At 38.9% G+C, this 23,219-nt stretch overlaps 1 protein-coding gene across 1 annotated transcript in view; it reads right to left on the bottom strand.

Annotated features, from left to right (window-relative positions):
- Positions 1–22,235, bottom strand: part of CALCR (calcitonin receptor) — a 68,126-nt gene extending 45,891 nt beyond the window's left edge. The window contains exons 1-4 of the mRNA XM_066324169.1: positions 22,152–22,235; positions 12,393–12,546; positions 9,045–9,155; positions 1,218–1,330 (exon numbers count right to left, since the gene is read on the bottom strand). Of these exons, the coding sequence (XP_066180266.1) occupies positions 1,218–1,330; positions 9,045–9,155; positions 12,393–12,546; positions 22,152–22,199 (426 nt within the window). The 5' untranslated portion in view covers positions 22,200–22,235. The remainder of the gene's footprint in view (positions 1–1,217; positions 1,331–9,044; positions 9,156–12,392; positions 12,547–22,151) is intronic.
- Between the last annotated feature and the right edge of the window lie 984 nt (positions 22,236–23,219).

The raw sequence follows: 23,219 nt of genomic DNA on the forward strand, positions 1-23,219 counted from the left end.
TTCCATAACTTTACATTTCATAAAAATTATGATGTGCATCTAATTTTTCTTTGTACTCTATCTGCTCTCTGTGTGAATGATGTTCCAAATTCTTCTTCTGGAAGGCATGGATAATAGGTAACAGAACCACATTTTTTGCCTACTTACATGTGCCAACATCTGGAAAATTATATATTTATGGTGCTTCCATGTAATGCCTCTGTAAGCTCATATCGTTACTATTATTCTTGCCTTGTCTCATAGGTGAGCCTCATTTTACCATGCTGGCTTTTCATGCTGCAAAAAACATTAGAATTCACCTCCTGCCTGGTCCAACAGACTTTTCCAAGGCCCTTTGGGCTGAGTTACTACTAAATACACCTTCATACTGCTTTTTGGCTGCATAAGAAGAGGTCTTCCAACACAAATCCCAAATCAAATCACTTCTTGAATATTTTCCTTCCGCTATTCCAAACAGTCACAAATTATTCTGTCACAAATCTGTAATCAGATTTTCCTGGAGCTCCATTGCATTTGAGAAATAAATCTATTTTTATGAGCTTCCCTAACTTAATTTTTTTAAAGCTTTTCTCAGATTTCTCTGTCCTTATTTCTTTTGGTGCTTTTATATTTAGTTCTTCTCTTTCAGTTTAGCACCTTGATTTTGGAAATATTGATACAAATGCTTAATTTATTATTGTAAATAGTCTCTGTTTCTTCAGTAAAAGTTAAAGTTAAATGTTTTCATGCTTGTAAGATTTTCTGGATTAATGGTACCTTCATAAATATTTTTTTTCAAAGAGTGTGAGTACAGGGTAATACTCTTTGCTTGAGAAAAATAATTTTGACTTATATTAATATTACTAGCCCTGCAGAAGACATCAACATCTTGGAATTGTTATTGTTACAGAAAGCAAAATTGAGACTCTAAAAGATTATTTTATGATTCTTGGTCAATCAGGGAAAATCATAGGAATTAAAAATGCATCTGAAAAATACTGCAAAACTTGTCACATGAATTACCACTAAATTATCCACCCCACAGCAAACCAATATTGAGGTTTTGAACACTCATTAAATAATCTGGAGAAGCAAAAATCACAAGAAAAATGTTATTTAAACCTTGTGCAACAAATAAAGCTGAAAGATAGGGCTATTCTGGTTTCTTTCACATTTATTGTTGCTAGCCCAGCTCATAACATTACCAAACAACCACTACTTCTTTAACTTCAGCATACCTTCAGTTTTTCAGAGGTGAAAGAGTTGCACATGGTGTAGTTGGACCACGTCCGGTTGCTCTCAGGATGGCGGAACCAATTTCCAGTTTCATCACAATATTTTGAAGCCCTCTCTGATGAAAAATTGCAATAACAGTTATTTTAACATAAGCATATTATGAATTTAAAAAGCCATCTAAAGTAATTTCTTTGTTTGGGAATAAAATGTCTGGGCAACAAAATCCAAATTATTTTCAACCTGTGTAATTAATACACTTCTTGCTGGTTTGTGGTTTTGGTTTTTTTTTCTGAGATTTATCTGGTGGTAAACTTGTTTAGCTGTCTCCTTTTGCACTGCACCCACTATGGTATATATCTCAGCCTCCATTCAGATGCAATATTTAGCTGATAATAACCCATTTAAAAAGGCTGTTGACAGCAGCTTATGGAAGAGAAAATAACCACAGGTGCTGATGCCAGACCTGAAGGAAGTGTGCCGGGTTTCAAGTATCAGGGTTAAACGAGTTAAAAATACTGCAGAGATAAAGGGCAGTCAGTAATGTATAAACCAGAGCCTGTGTGCTGTGTGCCAACAGCCCCAGCCCAGTGCTCTCTCTGTTGCAGAAGAGTGGAAAATCTTGCCCAAGTTCCCCACTGGCGGAACCCTGACACACAGAACAGGAGCATTGCTCACTGTCCTCAGGGTCTGCACAGCATGTAGGCACAGACACAAGCAGCCTCACAAACATTTTGGAGTCCCCACGTGTCCGCTTTAAGATGGCTGCAGAGTTCTTTTTTTAAACAATCTGATGTGTGTTTGGCCTCTACACAGGTGTCTCTGGTGTTGGCTCCTTTGCCACAGGTGGCTCTGGGGTCCTTCCTGAAAGCCCTGCCACACGGATCACGCTCCAGGATCATGCTCCTCTGCATGTGCTTTTGCTCTGGTGCGGGGACAGTGGGGTTTCAGCAGCACACAGCTCTGTGAGATGCCTGGAGCTGTGAGTGTGTGCTGTCTGTGTCCCCCCGTCAGGCTCACGCTCCTGCTGGGGACACCCTGGATGCTGAGGTGCAGATGGTCACTCCTTTTCCCCTGTCGAGTTTTGGACCTGTTCATTTGGCCTTCCCTCACACATTAGCCACATGGGAGTCACTGGAATGTTTGCTCAAGTAACAAAGACAGGATAAGACCATAAACTTATCAAATAATGAACAATTATTTGATGTTTTCTTAGATAGTGACACAGACACTTATGAAAAACATGATTTTAAGTCTGACTTTTAAATGGTCTGGAAAGTTTATTTTCAATTTCCTCGGCCTTTTCTGGATCTATGATTTGATTTGCTTTATACTTAGGTTATCAGCATTTCCAGTAAATACACTTTTGCAGAGCCCATAGCCATTTGAACATACACAATTTCATTTTTTATGGTTAACATTCCTGCTTACTTTTCTTCATCTGATGATTAATAGTTCTATTAATTTGTAAGATTCATATTCCTAAAGCCTAAAGAAAGGAACTGATCATGTAGGCAAAGTAAGGATAGTATAGACTGAGTTATTTTACTATGAATAGAAATATACTTTGTATAGTGCCTTTGCAGAAAAAAAAATCATCCAGAACACGGCATATTTTTTAAATTATTGTCAAATCATTGTTTTGAGGGACTTGTTAAAAGTCAATACGTGCATCAACAATACCAAGAGGAACACTACATGTTATTTGAGCCTTCCATAGCTGCAGCTTGGAGATAATCTCAGACTGCCCATGTAGCAATGTTTCCTTTTACCCATTGCCAGATGCTATCAAAAGCTAGAAAAAGTTTTCAGTCACAGATGAAAGATTAATGGTTATGCTACCAGGGAACACAGTGTGCAAGCGTTGCACTGATTATCCCATGCAGTCTGCAAAGTGCACGGCTTTTGTTAATCTGCTACAGAGTACCTATGGCAATGTCATCCATCATCTCTGTACTTCAGTGCCTAGACAGGCACTCTGCCAGAGTGTATGTGGCCTCTGTAAGTTAGAGACAAACCCTTCCCCTCATATTTTTCCTTAAAGCCAGACAAACTCTGATCCTACTGAAAACTGATCCTACTCTGAAAGTGCCGATGTCTCATGGATCTCTTGCTGTGATGGGAGAACATACAACTGGGGAATAAGTACTCTTTACTGTCCATCCTAGTGACTCAAACAGGTCTAACATCTCTTCTAAATCTATTCTTTTATACAGAAACAAAGCTGCAACCCAACCACTGTTCTCTGCAAGTTATTCTAGAGTAGCCCAGTAGCAGGTGGGGTATTGAACCTGGGCATGTGTCGGTTCTTTGTGAAAACCAGGAGAATATGGTAAAGTCTGAAAAAATGCACATGTGCAAGGATGGGGAAGAAAACATTAGCAAGGCAAAATGGAAGTTTGGGCTTTGAGATTATGAAAATACTGTGTAAATACTATTTTTTTTAGGCTCTGTCTGTAACCTACCAGCTTGGATGCGGCATCACTTGGGCATTGCATTATTCAAAGTGAAAGAACAGTGACATCACATTGGACTGATCTCACCTGACTGTAGAAACTGTAGAATTACATAATTCATAGGCAGTTGTGCAGAATCTCTGCAGTTAACTGAGAGAAATAGACACTTCAAGAGCTGTCTGGGCAAAATGGATAAGAGCAATCTCATCCACAAGGGAAGTTTTGTGGGAACAGCAAGGTGTCTTGAAAGATTAACCAGTAGCAATTATTAACATGTGTATTGTTTGTGTCACTAAGGGTGCTTTTATGAATCATATGCTCATTTAAAAACCCTCAGTCATCTATATATAATGAATATCTTAATATCTCTGGAACAACATGATACCTCTATCAATCAAGCTTTTCACAATTAGACCAGAGCTATAGCTAGTACATGTTAAAGGAGCCAACATCAGTTTTTTGTTTATTGCTGAGTTATAAGATGGAAGAAGAAAGAAGTCATCCCCTGTTGCAGTCATGCTCAGCACGTACCAGACACTGGATTCTTTGTCATTGTTTGGATAGACCTGTGCAGTGCTTAGTTTTGCAGATGAAGGAATAGTTGATGTAGCACATCTGATTTATTTATATCTTTGGTAAAATATTCTGGAAGAAACTTTTTCAAAAATGAAAAATATAATCTCGTATAATACAATGGAGACCCTAGAAAACTTCAGTGCAAGTGTCCTAGTAAATGAAGGATTATCACTGTCTTCAGAATGTCTTCATCAGCAGAACTAGAATCTGTATAAGAGCTGTACTGGGCAGTATGGGGGTAGGAATTGATTTATAAAACACAGCTATTAAAATTTGCTAAGGAGCAGGACAGAAATACACAGAAGGGTATGGACAAAAGAAGCAGATGGAAAAAGAGTTCAGATTTGTTTTTATTATTGTCTAAATTATATCACTTCAAGACAAGATAATAGGACCAGAAGAAATCCAGAGTTGTTTTATTTAGTTAAATTCAGCCAAAATTTGGATTTTGTGGCAGCAAGAGAAGGGGTCTCCCAGTGTCAGAGCAGGAAGACAAGGCTGTACTTGCATGTTCTTCAGCTGTAAGAGGCAGCAATGCATTAATCATCATCTGATTAATCATCATGTAATTGCTTATGGATGCATATGGATTTTCTTCCGAATTGCACTTCTAGAAACTCTGCTCTTGAAGCTACATGAAAAGTTACGTGTTTAGCTTACAAAAGGGAACTAAAGACAGAAACCAAACAAAGCAGAGAACTGAAGGGAGTTTTTCTAAATGCACCTTTGGTTCAAAAAGTGGAGTGCATACTGCTCTTAAACACTGCTTTCTGCCAAAAAGTAGAGAGTGAAGCTGAGATGAAAAGGGGTGTCTGCCACAAAAAAAACTTGCACATTCGGCTCCCTCCCTATATGACTGCACCAAAATAATCCTGACTAAATGCACTGTACAGGGACAGTGAGCTGGGCAATGTAAGACTCCCCTGCCACAAAGCCAACAGCCCACAGGTGGCACAGGGTAAGGCTCAGCTCCTCCTGTTACCCTCGGCAAACCTGCCTTGCTAGAAGGCCATTATATCCACAATTTTTTTTCTTCCATTTATAAAGAATATTACCAGCTTGAATTACATACTGAGTTCCCCCAAAAGTAAACTCCTACCAATTTCAGTGTGACCTAGAACCATTTCAGAGGGATTATACCAAAGATAAACCTGTCTAAAATATTAATATAAAATACAATCCAAGAGAATTGCATGTTGCCATTTAAATTGCCCTGCTCAGAGCTTCACAGCCGGAAATGGATGAGAGAATGAATTTCCTGCTGTCACTGGCATTAAAGAAGTAGGTCTTGTCATGTTTTCCTTACAAATTGATTTGTTTTTATGCATTATCACATTGTGCATCATGCACACTGCGAGAAGGAGATTGCTTCTTTCAGAACACAGATTCCTGTCTAGCAAGAACGGATCTAAGTTCAGTGAAATAAGTGGGACTGCATTTGGTAGCTAACTGTGAAGTTGTCAGACAGAAAATGAGCAGAGCACTGAGCATGTTCTCCTTCACTTTATTTCTGTGCTCTTTTCTTCAGAGCATGATTTCACCTTGTTTAGTTTCTAAGAGACTCTATCAATTTCTTGGCATCAATGCTGAACGTTGTTTGGGATCAGAAACAGAGGGCTGGTATTTGGCACCCACACATACAGACAGGAGGAGGATTCAATACTATCCTGACAATAATGTTTCACTTTTCCAAGTATGAATGATGTAAATGTCAAAACAAAAAACCAAAAAAACAAAACAAAACAAAAAATAGGAAAGCCATTATTTAATTACAGGTCTCAAAACTATACATGGCCTCTTAATGAAGTGACATAGCCATCAATTAGCTGATACACAGTGGTTCTGCAGATCTTGGTGCAGCCCAAAACAACACAGCACGAAATGTTTCCGAAATCCATGGGGTTACTTGCATGCCTAAAATACATGCTGAGGTACTTGGATATCAGAGACTCAATGGAGAGGAAATCTGACAGTCACTACAGTTTTCTTCATGGAAAATTGCTATTTTTTAGGATGAAGTTTCTGTTTCTCAGCAGAAAAATGGCTCTATTTTGTTTAACATGAATAAGGTACCAAAGGAAATAATGACTTGTGACACAAAACCTGACAGACTTCTCAGGACAGTTAAGTCTGTGTTTTGGCCACCTGTTAGTGGCAGCCACTTTCATTAGCAGCTGACAGACTTGTAGACATCCCCCCTATTTCTTGTTTCCCACCTACTTTATTAAGTCTCCGTGCGACAGCCAGCCACCTGAGAAGCAACTGGCTGACTACCCACTGGTTTGATGCCACATCTGTAACACCTGCTGGGCTACTCAACAGCAGTTCTAGGAAAGCAGCTCTGGCTCAACCAGTAGATGTTGAGCTGCTGCCAAAACTGGGAAACCCGGCTGACTGACCAGGATGCAGGTAAAGAGGCTGAGAGAGGTGCTGATGAGGAAAAGAGAAATGTGCCAGAGAAAAATACTGAGTCCAGAGGACCACAGGTAATTTTCCTAAAAAGGGTAGCAGAGAGAACAGGAGGAAATGAATTACTGGAGGAAGCTTTTCTTCCTACGGCTGTGTACAAAGAACAGGAATACTAAAAAATTCCCAAATTTCAACTTTTAAATCTTTCCAGAGAGAGAGTAACTGCAGTATGCACACACTGTGGGCCAGACTTCATGACAAGCATTTGTAAATTAAGGAGTGATTTGCAATTAGTGTACAAGCCATGCTGTACACTTGGTGTTAATAAGCATTCGTAAATGGTGTGAGATGCTTCTCCATGGATGGCTCCAAGTGTTACTTTGAAGAGTGCTGCTGTAGCAGAGCAATAAGTTCAGAACAAGTCACTAGAGACAGACAAGAGGAAAAGCTGAGAATAGGTGGCTGGGGACCAAGTAGGAAACTGGGTCTGAAATCACCCCCATGTGTGAAGGATGAGGACCTTTAGTCATGGGGAAACTTCTGTGATCACAAGGCTGCCCAACACCCACCTTGGCAAGTACAAGCTGAACATGGAGTATACATAAACTAAGACTGTTAGTGCCACATATTTTTTTCTTCCTTGAAGGCCATAAAAACAGGGAAAGCAAAGGACTTGTAGTAAATCTTCCTGCTCATAAAGAGGGCTGTTGCTGTGTGGGAAGGATATCATGAGGAAGATGGGGTCTGAAGTAGAAGGTACAGACCTCATCTTAGAGGCATTTCTAACATGTGTGCAGGTAAAAGCCTGTGCAATCTCAGGATCCAAAGCCTCAGGCTCTTTCCTGAATGGGGGCACTTCTGTCTGGGAACTGAACCAAATTTGGCCAATTCTTCTAAAATCCTCTTTTGGAATCTTTTGAGCAAATAGTCTAATGGTTAAAGCAGTGGTCCACAGAGAGGGAGACCTGAGTGAAAGGCAATCCTGCAGCTGATGGTCTCATCTTCTCAGTCTGATGTCCAGAGGTGCTCCAGTGATGAGCCATGAGCATGACCCTGCTCCAAGACTCCTTGGAAACTATGACACTGCACAGAAAAGAGGTCAAGTCTTGTGAGTAAAGGGCACAAAAGACAAGACCTTGTGATTTTTGGTGGCTGTTGTCTGCCTCAGGGATGTAAATTGATGTAAAGATTCCTGGGGTGTTTCTACAGGAAGTGGATAGTGACCTTGCCACATGAGCTCACTTTCCAAGCACAGGATTCCTGAGCAAACAGATTTCCTTCAACCCATCCTGTCCAACGCCTACTACCACAAGAAAGAGGGGCATTCTGTCACCAAAGATTGAATGGAGGTCAGACTGGGTCTGACACTAGAAATTTGAAACTTGCTGTGCAAATTCTGTAATAATGGACAGCTTGATTTATAAAGAACAGAATTAACAATCAATCTGACTGCTACTATAAATGAGATTCAGCAAAATGTATACAGGGTTTGATCCAACATGGAAACTCCTCAGTTTCTAAATAAGCAACAAGCTCAAGAAAATCAACAATTTTAGCTAATGGTGCTGGATAATTAACTCACAGCCATGCAATAGTCTCTTTCCTTCATTTTCAGTTAGGCACAAGCATTTTGGGTTAAGCTTGTTGAAAATTTTCAGATTTATGCACCCTCCCTCCCAAATGTGTAATTTCATAGATTTTTAACTGAAATTGGGGCATTGTGACTATATGATATTTAGCACGCTCTGGCATCAAGCACCACCTATAAGCCACATGTACTGAGCACAGGACAGATAACTTTGTCTCTCTTCAAACTGCACTCTTTGCAGAGTTAAACTTGTGTCTAATATTTCCTCATGTCTATTTAGAAATACTTGCATTGATTTTTCAGTTTTCCTTTTAAACATTCCTCACTTCTCTCAGTCTGCTTCTAGTATTTGTCTGAATATTTTAGCTAAGACTTGAAAACCAGAGACATTATTTCCTCCTCATCTTCTTTCATAAAATTGTATTTTCCAATAAAAGCTGAACAAAGAACATACTGATACATATTTCAAGCATGTAAGCATCTTCTCTTCATTATAAAAACTTAGAATGAGGTGCTAAGAATATTTTGATATTGTAATTCAGAAGCCGACATTTTCATAAACTAGGTTCCATAAACCTGTGGGTTATATTTACATAAGAATAAATACATTAAAAATATTTTAAAAACTAAAATATGTAAATTACGGAACCCAAAAGCTTGATGTGTTTTAATTTCAAACAAACTTTCTGAGATTTCTCAGTGCTTGCTGCAAAAATGCCACCGGGTTAAACACATCCACTCAATGGCACAAATGTTCTGCAGACAACCTTTGAAAGATAAAATGATAAAAAGAAATACTGTACCAGTTGGATCAAAGTCTGGAAAATAATCCGGACAGTTCTGAGCAGTGAGCCTTCCAGCAGGTGTGTCATCCCAGCACAACCAGCCATCCCATGTTCGGTTGCAGAACAGACCTGGACATGCAAGAGGATTGCAAGAGTTAATCCACAGAACAGTCCCTCCTGAACGGCTCTGTTCCAGCCTCTTGAGGAGTATTGCTGCCTGCAGACAATCAAGTTTTCTTTTTCATAGTATACCGCTTAGTTTTTGTTACACTTAGAGTGGCAGTCAGGTGCTATAAGGTACTCGTTTTTACTGACCTGATGTTAGTGGTGTTATTTTAACAGAAAGTTATGTTTTAAAGCATGTTGAACTGAACTTTGAATGTAGGGTCCAATCCTACAAATTTTTCTTCTTGATCCTCTTTCTGTGAGGTCTAAGCATGTACACTAGTGGTACCCAAAGACCTGGGAGGTATCTACTTTTCATTTCACCTTTTGCTGCTCAGTAGGTCTGAAATCAGGCGTTCAAAATCTAAAGGTAGGAAGCATCTGTAGAGACATCCCAGCTGAAAGCAACATTTGCTGGGACAGGTCCCTGTAAGGCTGTTGCCTTGTTCAGAACCAGAAATCAGTGATGCAACTATAAATCCAAAAATTTGTAGGTGCAAGGCTGATCTGGAGCAGGCAGATTCTGCCTGCTGATGTTGTCTTGGTAGGCATGCCATGATTCTGTCCTCATCATGCCCCATGTGGGAAGGTGGTGCTGCTGAGGCTGTGGGATATTCCCAGCCCCTGAACAGTAGCAATGCCAGGAGGCAGAACACAGCTCATTGCTGATCCCTGTTACAGAGATTGTCCATGGCACGGTCTTCAGAAATTGTGCTCTAAGACTGATTGCTGTAATGTGTAATATTACTCATTGTGAATTTATAAAAGAAACACATTATCTCCCACTACACTTCCTGGTTATTTTCCATTCAAAACCAATTTGTGTTGGGGGAAAACTATTTATCACCAAGACTATCAGGTTAAAATGAAACAGAGTGAGAAAATGCATCTTAGCTTTTTTTTTTTACTCTGGGCCTTAGGAAGTATTAAAATGGAGGTTGTTTTTGAAAGAATAATAATAGAAGGCACCTAATAACCACTAAAAATTATTTACATATAGGTAGTTAGTTGCTTCTAGAGCTTTTGAAGCTATCCACAGATAAACTTTCTTACTGAAACAACTAAGATGGAAAAAGACATCTGAATTGTTCCAGTTTGCACCAATAACTGTTTCTAAGTCAAGTAGTTATTGATTAAAATAAAAAGCATAAAAATGTCATGTTTTTTTCCAGATCAGATATTGTTCAGAAAAGAAATTTTTGTGTACACTTTTTCTTCATTAGCTAAGATTTTATCCACCTATATTTTTTTAAGTTATCAAATTAAATGTGCTAATATTACTTTTGCACTTAATTAACTAATCATCATATCAGCAGTTTGTTGTCTTTCCTTCCGGCATTGTCATGTTCTTCTATATCTTTGAAATATACCTGAAAAACTTGAAGGAATATTTTTGTAATATCAAAGAAAGTGAAGACTAGAAAATGATTGCAATTTGAGCTTATTTTTGAAAAGTAGTGTGAAATGGAATTGGAGGGAATATCGAGTTTTAAAACTTTCTATTGTTTGCCTGGCCTGATAAAGAAAGATAATTGCATAGGTCAATCTATACATCATGGACTTGTCTTCCAAGGTAATTACCAGGAAATACATATGCATACATTTATCTGTCCATCAATCTATCTATGTATTCATATATGCACACACAGATATATACAGACACACAGACTGTGCTGTTCTGGAGGGGTGATCATGCATTTCCATGTGCCTGAACTCCTGATTTTATTATGTCTTCAGTTCAGAACACAACTTCAGTGCTGCTGGCACCATTCTGTAATCACCCACTATCATCATTCTGAGTTATAAATGAATTAGGTGCATGTTGCCATGAACAGTCCCCAGAGGCCCCCAACTTAAATCCAGCTGCCAGCTGAAGGAATGAAGGCCCTTCCCTGCTGTTCTCCTGTGACAGCACTGACCTTGAGAGCACTGCTAGGAATTCATGTCATGACACATGTGAATTCCCAGCTCATGCTGGAAAACCCGCCCTTTGCAATTTATCACACAAGCAAAGTGTAAAAGAATGGTGAATACTGTGGTTACTGTGGTAACTGCCAATGGATGGAAAAATTAACTGTTTATAGAGCTGGAGACTAAAAAAGTAATCTAACAAGAAACAGGAAGTTATTTCCCCTGCAAGTCCAGCAAATAAAGGCTTATTTATGCCTGAAACATCATTCCTTCTACCCAATAACCCTGTTTAACTGCTTGTGAGTATTTCATTATTCACCCTAATTAAACTTATTTTAAGCAGTGGAAATCCTTATATTAATTCCAAAATATTTCTGCATCGCGACCTAATTATCTTAACATCTTACTCTTCTTTAAGTCTCACAGAGCCCAGTAAAATCTTTAAGATAAAGAGCTGTAGAAATGTCTTCACTCCTGTATTACACAATTCCCACATTATCTCCAACATCTCTATTAGGCTGGGTGTTTCTGTTAATTTTTAAAAAGATATTTCTCCTTTAAACTGTGTCCTCAGTATCTGTTGTTTACTTGCATAAGTCTCACACTACCTGTGATATTTTTTCTTTAGCTCATTATATCTTCATTCATATCTTCTGTGAGAAAAAAGTGACCAGAACTCTCAGTCCCAAACAGAAATGCTGCTTTACATCATGCAATTGCAGCACCACTTTAATCTGTCATTTCCCTTTTTATTAATCTTCATATATATCTCATATTCAATAAAGAAGTTTTATAAACCTCTTTTATTAACCTCAGTGTCTTATAAACCTCTTTTTGCTATTGTTGCTGCTGAATACAGAATACATGGAACTTGTGCTGGTACAGAGCACGATACCCAGCAGTCAATACACAAATGGCAAAAACTTGAAACAGTGAGTGGAGCAAACAAACAGACCTTACATTTAAGATTCACTATCAAGTGTGACCTTACTGAGAAGTTCAGGAAAATACTCTTTTGCAAGCAAGAACAAGAGAGATTCAAGCAGCAAAGTATTGAGCCAGAAATGTAAGTGAGAGGAAGGAAGAGCTATTCATTCCCTAAGCTCCTTCCAGGCTTTTTACTTTCTATGCATTTAGAAGGATGTTAAGTAAGTGTGAATTTGATTACTGCTTGTAGAAAGGAAACTGCACCCTGAGGAAGACTATGGGTTAATATAGAGAAGAAAATATTTCTTTAGTTATATAACCACAAATGGCAAAATGCCGATTTAAAAAAAAAAAACTTTTTACCTTTTTTCTTGTATGGAGGGGCTCTGTTCATCCTCTCATAACACTTGAACTGTGAATCTATTATCTTCTGCCGTATGACTGAATTTTCAGTTACTACAGGCTCTAATGTAGGATCAGTATAATTTACAGTAGAAGAAAGACTTGGAACAATTCTCTGTATGGAAAGGAGAAGCTGTTAGTACAACTGAATAAACAAAGAGGATTACATTAAAAAAAAAAAAGTGGGGACCAAAAATTTCTATTATGCATTCCCGAATGACTTTTCATGTACATATGATTATCATTGTACATATGATTACCATTATGATGGGTCTTAGTACTACTTACAAAGCAAATTATCCATTTTATTAGTTTACCTCCTGAAAACATAAGATTTTAAGCAAGCCTCTTTTTTTTGGCGAAGAGATGGTTATTAAATAAAGTCTTCAAAATCTTTTAATTAATTTAGTGTCTGCAAAAGAATTTTCTATCTTCCCAAAGCTACACCTATGTATTTCTGCTCACCTGTACTGATTTATCGCTAAACAGTGCAGAAAGATACCTCAGTGCCACAGCTTTTGCTTTGAACTGATTATTTCATGTTTTATGTCACCTGCTTTGAGCTTCTGCAACAGTTAAAGTCACAGAAACACAGGGTAGAGTTTAAACCTTGATACCTGACCTTAACTCTCAGTTAAGTACCCAAGCAGAGTCCCTAAATTTGATAGTCTAAATAGCTAGGTCCTCTTTGATCTAGTGGCATCTTCTGAATTATCCTGTTCTGAGCTGCCTGCCCATTAAAGGAAAGGATCATTGCCTCTGGAAGGCAAAGATCACAGCTGGAGAGGTCAGTTATGTTCCTTTTCCCTCCATCCCTCTGTCCCTCCATCCCTCCTTCCCTTCCCATCTTGTACTGCAGAGGTCTGTGAGTGGAAATGAAAGAGTGGAGCTTTAGTTTGTTTTGTTCTGCCTCAATCCTGTATCATGACTCTTCTCTGCTTGAAGGTGATGCAAAAGATGATCTCTTCTGCTTCCCCACCCAAAAACAACATTGCTGTAGCACTTTCCTAGCATGACCCTCTGTTTTCCCCATACTAAATGGTACAAAAGCCATCACAAACACATTCAGATTCATTTGCAGGCTGCTTCAAACTCTAGGACTCTCATAAACACACATGACACACAAACTTGACCTTTTTAGCAGCAAATGTTAATACAAAGATGTTTAGGTATGCATTTGTAGTTGTTTGAACTGAAAACATGACAGGTTTCAAAGTTCAAACATTGGCTTATGTCTTACATTTTCCTGCCCCTTTTTTATTTCACATCACAAGCAATTGTATTCCATCAATATGTTATTTATTCCCCCATTTGCACACTGAAACGTCTTGGTAAAATACACAGCAAAACAGTGTGTTTGACTTCATTGAAAAGAAAATTACTTTTATCCTGATACTTCTGTGTCAAACAATGCCAGTTAAATCTTTTTATACTCTTATATAAAATCAATTATGTTTTTCTAATCTCATCTCATCTCTTGACACAGACATTTTTAACTGTATACACCTGCAAGCTGGAGTACATGGAAGCAGTCAATCTTGTTTTACTTAAGCAGGTGCTTGAAATAAAATAGTAGGAATAAGGATGAAAATATTTTCTGGCAGAGATAATTTTATATAAATTTTAGATGCATGTATACATCTTGTCCCCCACCCCCCACCCCAACCCCCCAACTCCTCCCCCAAGATATACTTGAACAATGAAGCCATTTGGAACATTTCATCTGGCCATCCAAGTGAAAAATGAAGTATCTAGAAAGTCAGAACAGGAAATACAGATGCAAAGCCAAACATCACAGATGCCTTAGTTTTAAAAAGGCTAAGACAAGCAGCTGGAGTCCCCAAGAATCATTTAAAAACCAGTCAAGCAAAATCCTAAATCCACACAGGAAGCATAGGAAAGTGCAGATGAGGTTCTTCAGACAACCTCAGCTTTGTCTTAGCCCTTCATGTCCATGACACAGCCTCTGGTACTTCTCTGCATGCTGATACTGCATGCTGATATTTCCCATTCTTATTTTAAATAATAGCTCATCTCCAACCTGTTTGTATTCAAGACAGGAACAGCAGTTTTGTCACATGAAGGTTGGAGGACTTCTGTGGCAATTTCTTCCTTGATAATTTCTCTGTGGTTCTGGGCCAGTTTGGAAACACAATCATGTGTGGGATGATGGTTTTGAGGGGTGAAATACAATTTGGACACTAGAGTCACTTTACTCTGATAGATAGTCTCATTGCTTGTAGTATGTAATTCCCTAAAAAGTCAGCTCTTATTTGGTACAGTTTAATGAGAATATTTTGATACTTGAAGGTAGAGAGTACCTGTGGTGGTGAAGAGATTAAATGTCTTCAGTTGTGTATAAAATTATGTAAGAATGCTCAGCCACATAACCAGGAGGCCCATTCTACTGCCCCTGCACATGGAGCAGCTGAAATTGCCAGCAAAATTTCTATTGCCCATATTTAGGCCAGGAACTCACTCAGAAAGATTAAAAATATGGATGAGTAGTGTCACTAAAATTCATCAGTGGAAATCACTTAATGGCCTCCAGTAAAATGAAAGCAAGTTGGATAAAAGTTGGAATTATAATTATAATTGTCTCTTAAATCATATTTTTTCTTTTTTATTTTTCCCCCTTTTTCACAATGACTCAGATTTTCAAAGTCAATTGCTCAAAAATCTTTCCGGGCACTTTTATGTAACTGAATAGCTTGTGTGGGAAATCAAATTAAGGGGTTACACACAGGTATGTCACTGGGATTGTTCATCTGTGATATGCCCTTTAAATCTACTCTTTCTTTTGATTGCAATTCCTCATTTTTGTTTGCCTAGATTTCAAAAGTTGGCCTTGGAAGCTTGAACACAGTTTTCTTCTGCCTTAAAATTGGATTATCACTTCAGCAGATTAATGGAATCTTAATTTTGTGGCTTGCTGGAGGTGGAGAAGTCATATCCTAGTTTGAAATACTCAGTTATTACCATGCATAAGAGAATCCCATGTCCACCACTCAGAAATTAAAACCTGACTCCCGAAGTCATTCCAGTGGGCCGACGACGGCTTTATATACCTGCAGTTCAGTCAGACAAGAATTTTGATGCAGTTTGTCATGTCAGATGTTATTATTTGTTTTACTCTTCCTCACTCCTTACTGTAGGGGTCAGAAAAAGGCAAATGGGGCAGGAAGACATCTCTTGGTCATAATTCTCTTTTCAGAAATAGCAGGAGCTTGGTATTGCTACATGGGAGGGAAAGCTTAGTGTATATTGTGTTAACAGGAGAGGCTGGAAATGTCCCACAAATACCTGTGTATCAGTGTTTGTATAAGCTCTCATGGAATTCATGACTTCAACTCACCTCTGCTGCTATGTTTTGTTACATGAATATATTTTAGAAATTAAGGCTCAAAAGACACCTTTGTATGAAAAAAAAGCCAAGGTCAATTAATCTTGGCCTGGCAACTACTTACAAATATTGAACCTACAAAATATGGAACAAATTTTAAATGCTCAGAGTCCATTACTTCATATTAAAAAGCCTTCCCATCCATTTATCAGATACTTCAGATGGAAATATCAATGGCGTTTATATAATAAAGGAATGCCTCATTCGTTTTGAAACATTCTTTATTAAGGAGAAATAAATAATTCACAATAATCAATATGATCATTGCTTGAAAACGCACTGAATCCTTCAGAAGAAAAACAGTTTAAGTGATGTCCCATGCAGCAGTTTAGCAGCCGTACATATGATGTCACTCCTAAAAGTCCAAGTAAATGACGTCATACATACGACCACCAAGCCACCACGTGACAAATTACTGACATAAGAAAGTGAATTATCATTACAAAGAGAAATAACAGGCTGCTGGGACTGCTGAAGTTCACTTTATACCTAGAATGAATAAAGGATTCTGAGAAAGCAATTTGGCTTCATTATTAAACTACACAGGAATGAACAGAAGGTGCCCTGATTTCTGGAAGAGAAACTGCTGTTAACTTGTGCAACACTGTGCCTGTTTCTGCAAGGGAGAATCCAGATAAAGTAAGCATAAAATTCTTCCACTTTTTTTCCCACAAAGTATTGGACATGATGAACAAGCATCCCCAAATATTTTTCTTCCACCATTTTTCTTCAGCTTGCAGGACACTAACAGTAACTGTACATGACATTTAGGAAAAGAAGGCATTCGTAGCTGTCTTTTTCCCCCCTCCTTCCACTAAATATAGTAATTTAGCAACAATTACTGGTGAGCTCAAAGTAGTAGAAATTCTGGATTCTCTAACTCTTTATTATTGATTTCAACAGCTCAAGCATTCACTTGGTTCGATTCTTTTAAAACTGCTGTGTGCAGTCATCTCTTTGTGGATCACTAAACTCCTGTTCTTCAATACATCACATTTTAGAGCAAGAGTTCAGCATGATTTAGATGAGTTGCAGAGCCCTTCTCATACTTTGAATATGTTTGAGCTACTTTTCACAACTGTTAGTGTTCGGACGGATAAAAAAACAACTGTGATACCTTAGGAAGGCCATTAGCATATGGTGTTCAGTAAACATAATCATTTCTATCCATTACAAGTGTGCTAGGAAACAGCAGGTAATATCTTTGGGGAAATACTACAACATGACATGTTTTACTTAATCACTGGATGTTAGAATTTTCCCATACTTTGCTGCTGTTGGAGCAGGATGGTAATTATCTCAGGGAGATCCCGTATGACTAACATGGCAGATTTTGGCAGCTGCTTAAACAAGCATGAGATTATCAGGCTCAGTAGACAAAGATAGACAAGGTTGCAGTAATAGAAAGCAAGTCACAAACCTTATAGTTCTTTTCCATTTCTACAAGATTTGTTTACATGAAGAAGCTTTACTTTCATATCCTGTTGAAAACTGTGGGCTAATCCAGAACACTTCATGGATATTTTCTTGCAGCTCTGATTACCCTCTTGTGAGAGGCCTCTTTACTGCAATCAGCTGCATAGCAACAGCCTTGTTTTTAAAAAAAGCAAAGATGTAGTCAAAATGTCCTGATCATCCCTGAAACTGGGTGAACAGAACAGAATACAGCATTCCTACTTCTTGGGAAATGATGAGCAGCCTGACTCTCAAATTTTCACATAAATTCTTACCATCTTAAAATATCAGCAGTTTGCTTTCCAGAGCTTCCCTTGTGTGAGAACAGGTTCAGAACTTGTGAGTGCACATACTTACATCATGAAGCAACCCATAGATAATTACGCAGGGCAGTGTGCATGCAGAACAACGGCTTCCAAAAGCATGGTTGAAGGTGATGGGACCCAGGAGGATCTCACCATCCAAAGCTGGAGAAGACCTGGGCTGCCAGAGGTGCCAGACAGCAAGAAAGCTCAGAAGTAGCGAGACAAAGGAGGCTGTGACACATCTTCAGCAGCTCTTCTGGCCTGTGGGAGATCTGCTCTGGACCAGGTGCTGGAAGAGATGCTTGTTCTCACAGTACCTGCACGGGCATGGGTTTCAGAGATGCACAGTGAGAGCCACTGAGCAGGAGCAGGAGCCCAGCAGAGTTTGTGGCCACACCAGTCCACCAGTGCATGCTGCCCTCCCAGCTGAGGATCAAACATGTGGACCATGGGCAGCTCCCCATCACGGTGGCAAGTGCTTGACTGATGGGTTGTGGAGGCTTGAACCTACCCTACCACAACTGTATTCCAAAGTACACCACTTTGTGCAGTTACTGAAAATTACATTTAGGTTTACATAGAATTAATTTTCAATGTTGTGTGAACAGGAATTGTTCATGAGTCTTTCAAGAGTTGGAAAAAAGTACCAGACTCTGCATATCTTTGTGACTGAGGCTTGGCAACAATTTAACAGATTTGGACTTAGTGAATGTGCACAATTTATTTTTTCCTCAGAATGAATTTATTTTAAAATACAATATTGGTCTAGCGGGCCTACTTGAAAATAGTGTGGCCATCAGCTGCAGCATCCATTTAGTCCTTACTGTGCATGTTGTGGTTGGCTCAGGATACAAAATTGGAGTATGTGGAAAAAACTACTTCATCAATCCTCATTTCCAGGGCCATTTGTAAGCACAGTTCTTACTTGACAAAATAAAGCAAAGAATACAAATCTCTTCCATCAATGTCCTGAAAAATTGATGGGTCACACAGGAAAGAGACCCAAACCTTCCTCTTCTTCCTCATTCTCAGCAGTTTGATGCTGCTGGGCACACTGTGCTGATGCTCCATCTTTATTGTGAAGATAAATATGCACTGAGGACATGAACTAATTGATCCAGCATACCAGGGCTCACATATCTGAGGAAACAAATCTCAGCCACATTCTATGGCTCTCAATAATTGCAAAAAACTAGGGACCATCAGTATTAAGTGAACTATGACATAATGAACAATTAAATTTTCTAGTGAAATTCCCTTTGTATAGTAGAGAACTATTTGGTGATGCATTATCATGCATCCAAAAGCAAGGGAATCCATCAAAGAGGAAGAAATAAAGAATTACTTTTATTTCTCAGTTAGTTTTGGAACAATTGCCACTTTAGGTTTTTTTGCAAAGACGAGTTATTATGGACCTGTATATGGAAGTGCTATTAATTCTATGCGAAAAAATTACATGCATAAAAGAGTTGGTTTCTATCAGAAGGTACCAAAACCCCTTGGTGACAAATCTAAAGGAGGTGGTGGGGAGGAAGTGTCTGTGCACACCAAGTAAGTCGAGTCTGTGACAAAACATTGAAGGATAGATAAGAGAAGAATCTGAGAACTCTTCTGCAAAGAACTAACACTGTATAGAGGGCAGGGTGTGCCCCAGCTCTGAGATTGTGTTAGGGAATCACAGCTACACTGAGAAAAGAGAATTCAGGTAAAATTCTCCCCTACTCAGTAGGGGTGACCACCACAGGTGAACCACCAGCCCTTACAGTGGGCCAAATAGCACAGACAGAGAGCCTGGAGCCCAGAGGAGAGAACAAGGAGCTCAAAGGGTTGTGTTGCTTTGCAGCTCGCATTGACCAACTGAGAGTGCAAGTCACAAATGAGAGGATGACAGAAAACCATCAAAGTCATCAAAGAAGGGAGATCTAGATGGGGCTTTGAGGGGTGGGTAGAGGAGAGAAATGGGAGATCGCTCCTGCCTGTGTCACAAATCACCTTAATTACTACATTTTCCCCAGCCTCAGACAGTGGTTGACATGTCTCACAGTTCTTGGAACAAAGGAGTGATTTGAAGAATCAACAGAGTGGGAACAGTCTTTTTGAAAGAGAGACATCCTTTACTCATTACAAACCATAAATAAAATGCAAAAAAATGAATGGCTTCTGCCATCTACAGATGGGGAAATTTTTGGAAAAATGACTGAGGCAAAATATTTTTCATATTTGATCTAACAGCAGTATTCTGGATGAGTTTCATGAAGGAGACAAAGCTTGTTTGTGGTCTGCTTCTCTGACCGTGGCTTCTTCCCTACTAAAAGGGAAATTAACCTAAGAAATGTCAAGGCAGAGCACAGTATGCCTGTTGCAGGAGGAAAGAAGGCACATAGAGATTGGAAGCATGAAAATATAAGTTATTCCCTGAGGTTGGAATATGAAGTGCCCTTTGGTGCAAAGATATTTAAATGAATGCAGATGCAGATCTCACTGAAGAGTTTTTAAAAGAAATCCTAGCCCTAGAGTGCTGCAGGAATGAGCACAAACCAACATTGCACACAGGCTTTCATTGGTGAAAATTTAAAAGATCTGGGGACAACAGAGCAAGGAGCAGTCCTTCAGGGCTGACCTGCAAACCCATGCTGTAGGCTAAAGCACCTCAAGTGTTCAGAAGTGCTGTTGACAATTTTAGTTATCAGAGTATTTACAGTCCTGTCACTTGACTGGGAGCAAAATAAGCTGGACATGTTTCTTCATTTGACATGGATTTTTATAGGAAGAATTGCTGTTCTTTATCAAGACCCCTATCAAGCTGTGCAGATCAGATGGGATTCAAACCAGAAGGAAGCTGGTCTCTCTCAGGCTCTTTGTTAAAGACATCTCTGACCATGGGTGATTTCATAGCCAGTGCATTGTCACAGGCACCATTGTAGGATAGGTAGAACAGCCAACCCAAACAGTCACAAATGCCAGAATACTCCAGTATACCTCAGGGTAGAAGACTTCTCTCAAGCATGGAGGTGATTCCTCAACACATTAACTAATTCTGGAAAAATTCTTTTGGGACCAAGTTAGCAGAAATATATTATCTCTTCAACTCTTTCTCTGTCTCTTCAGCTCTTGTTTGATGGAAGATCTTAATTCTGAACCATGAATTCAATATTTTACTGAAGTAATATGTTCTTTGCTGTTCTCCTGGATTCTCCATGATCTCATTTAATTGTTTTCTTTTTACCTCCTTCTAGGAGGATTTTTTTTAATCTCCTTCTTTTTACCTCCTTCTTTACCTCATTCTCTTACTGTTCTCTACTTTCCTTTCCTTTTTTATCTATATAAATTTAAGTGGCAGACAGTGCTGTGGACAAGCTCTGCTAGGCTGAGAGGAGAGGTACAACCCAATGAGTAAACCAGGTAGAGTAGTTGCTTATGATCTCCAACATATTTTCTACAACGTGTTTCTTCAGCTTCTACAACATGGGATTTGACGAGGAGATGCACCGAGATATTTCACATTCAGATGTTAAAAGAGAAGATGAGAAGCAGAGGGGCAGGAGGAGATAATCAAAAAAACAGAAGAAGAAGAAGAAGAAGAAGGAGAAGAAGGAGAAGGAGAAGGAGGAGGAAGAAGAAGAAGGAAGAAGGAAGAGGGAAGAGAGAAGGAAGAAGAAAGAAAGAAAGAAGAGAAGAAAGAAAGAAGAAAGAAGAAAAGAAAGAAGAAGAAAGAAGAAGAGAGAAGAAAGAAAGAAGAAGAGAGAAGAAAGAAAGAAGAAGAAAACTTTCTTCAGGAACACAGAGCTAGAGTTAGATGGGGAATATGGTGGCAGATATAATGCAAGTTATTCGTACCACACCAGGGTAGTGAGGTGCTTGTTCCCAGTAGCATTCAGACATATGCTGATCATTCTGTAACTTAGGCTCTGGACAGTATTCTCAATTCTGACTGCCTGCAATGTCTATGATTTTAAGATGATCACTAGTAGTTTAAGGTTTCACAAGCAGAGATCAGCAAAAAGATTCAATTTATGTGAGAAGTATTTAGTCAGGCAGAAATGAATTTACTACATGTTTAGAACCACAATTACTCAACCATGTTGCATACATTAAAATAAATGTAGTGTTGATATGAGACAGCTGAAAACAGCATTTGAACTAATAAATAATTTTATATGATTATTTCTCATTTTGGTTGTTTTCCTAGTAGCAGATCAACTATAAACAGTGAAAATCCATCACTACTTAATTCACTTGTCTCACAGAACAACATTAAGGGCAGTTTTCAAACACACATGTTCCCATGATATGTTGTAGCCTGTAAAACACAGAAGTAAAAAGTCACATGCATAACCTTCTTCAGACTTGCAGATTGGTCGCTTCAAGAAACAATATTTTCAAGTTCAGACTTTTATTAGATAATCTAATTAATCTTCTTTTGAAATTTACTAGCAACGAAATTAATTCCTTCACCCGTGCAGTATAACAAGTATAACGTGGTACTTATTTTTCTCGATATCACCACAAGTTTAAATATGGCAGGGGTCATGAGCAGTTCAGTTTTCTTGTACTTACAGTTAGAAGGATGATGAGTAAGAAACAACTCTGGGTTGTTTTTTTCATTGTGGAGTCTTCTTGGAGAGACACGTTGTAGATGACCGCTCTGGGAATTAAACAGCAAAAATAAAAGCACTATTGGAATTTTCCTGTTACTATAAATTCCTTGTTTTTGTGTATAAGCATATTTTAGACTTAGACTGGACTCTGTGTGCGTGGTCGTTTGAGCATCTCCAGCCTTACATGTGTTCAAGTTTGATCTAATTGGAGGTAGGTACCTTTTAAATTTAGTCTCCTCTGTGAATCTCTAGTGGTGAGTACAGATGATGTGGGGTAGAGCTCCATGTTACTTGGTCACCAGCAGCAGATTCAGGTTAAGCCCTGTGTCCTTGTCAGCTGAGGCTACCTTGGTTGTCCTTTTTCAGCTGCTTCTAACCTAGTTTAGAGCTGCAGACCCCTGAACAATCTGGATGTTTTAAACCTGACTTGCAAAATCCAGAAAGATGCAGTTTGCAAGTAAGTGTAATAGCGGCTCAAATGACATGTTTATGGGGCTACAGAATGCCAGAGTTTGAGTAATTTCTAGCCAGGTGAACAAGCACGTGTGGCAGGAAAAGAGAAACTGGGAACAACACTGTGGGATTTCACGCTCCATAATGCAGTGAGTGGCTGGGCTGTGGATAGACACACAGCAGTGTCAGCCTCAGGCCATCTGGTATGACTGCTTCAGCACAAAGTACTGAGGAGGCAGAGCATGGACACGACTACACAGGTTTGAAGGGAACTGGATCAGCAACTTTTTGGTTTTCTGGGATTTTCCTACATCAACACTTACCGGGCCTATCTGGAAAAAATATCCAGGGGCCACCAGGTATAATCTTATTGCTTCACAGTTGTGAGAGTTCAAACAAGCAAAGCTCTTTGCATTAACATATCATTTTAAGTTTTATGAAAATATAAGTCCTGCATTAAAGTGAGAAATGCAGCTTTTGTCAAAACACCTTGTGGCTTCTGATGTCTCATAGACCACTTGTGGTGTATGTGCTGAGCAAAACAGGACATGTGGCTGTGATCACCTTCAGTCAC

The sequence above is a fragment of the Sylvia atricapilla genome, chromosome 1, assembly GCF_009819655.1.
Source record: "Sylvia atricapilla isolate bSylAtr1 chromosome 1, bSylAtr1.pri, whole genome shotgun sequence".
NCBI classification, from domain to species: Eukaryota; Metazoa; Chordata; class Aves; order Passeriformes; family Sylviidae; genus Sylvia; species Sylvia atricapilla.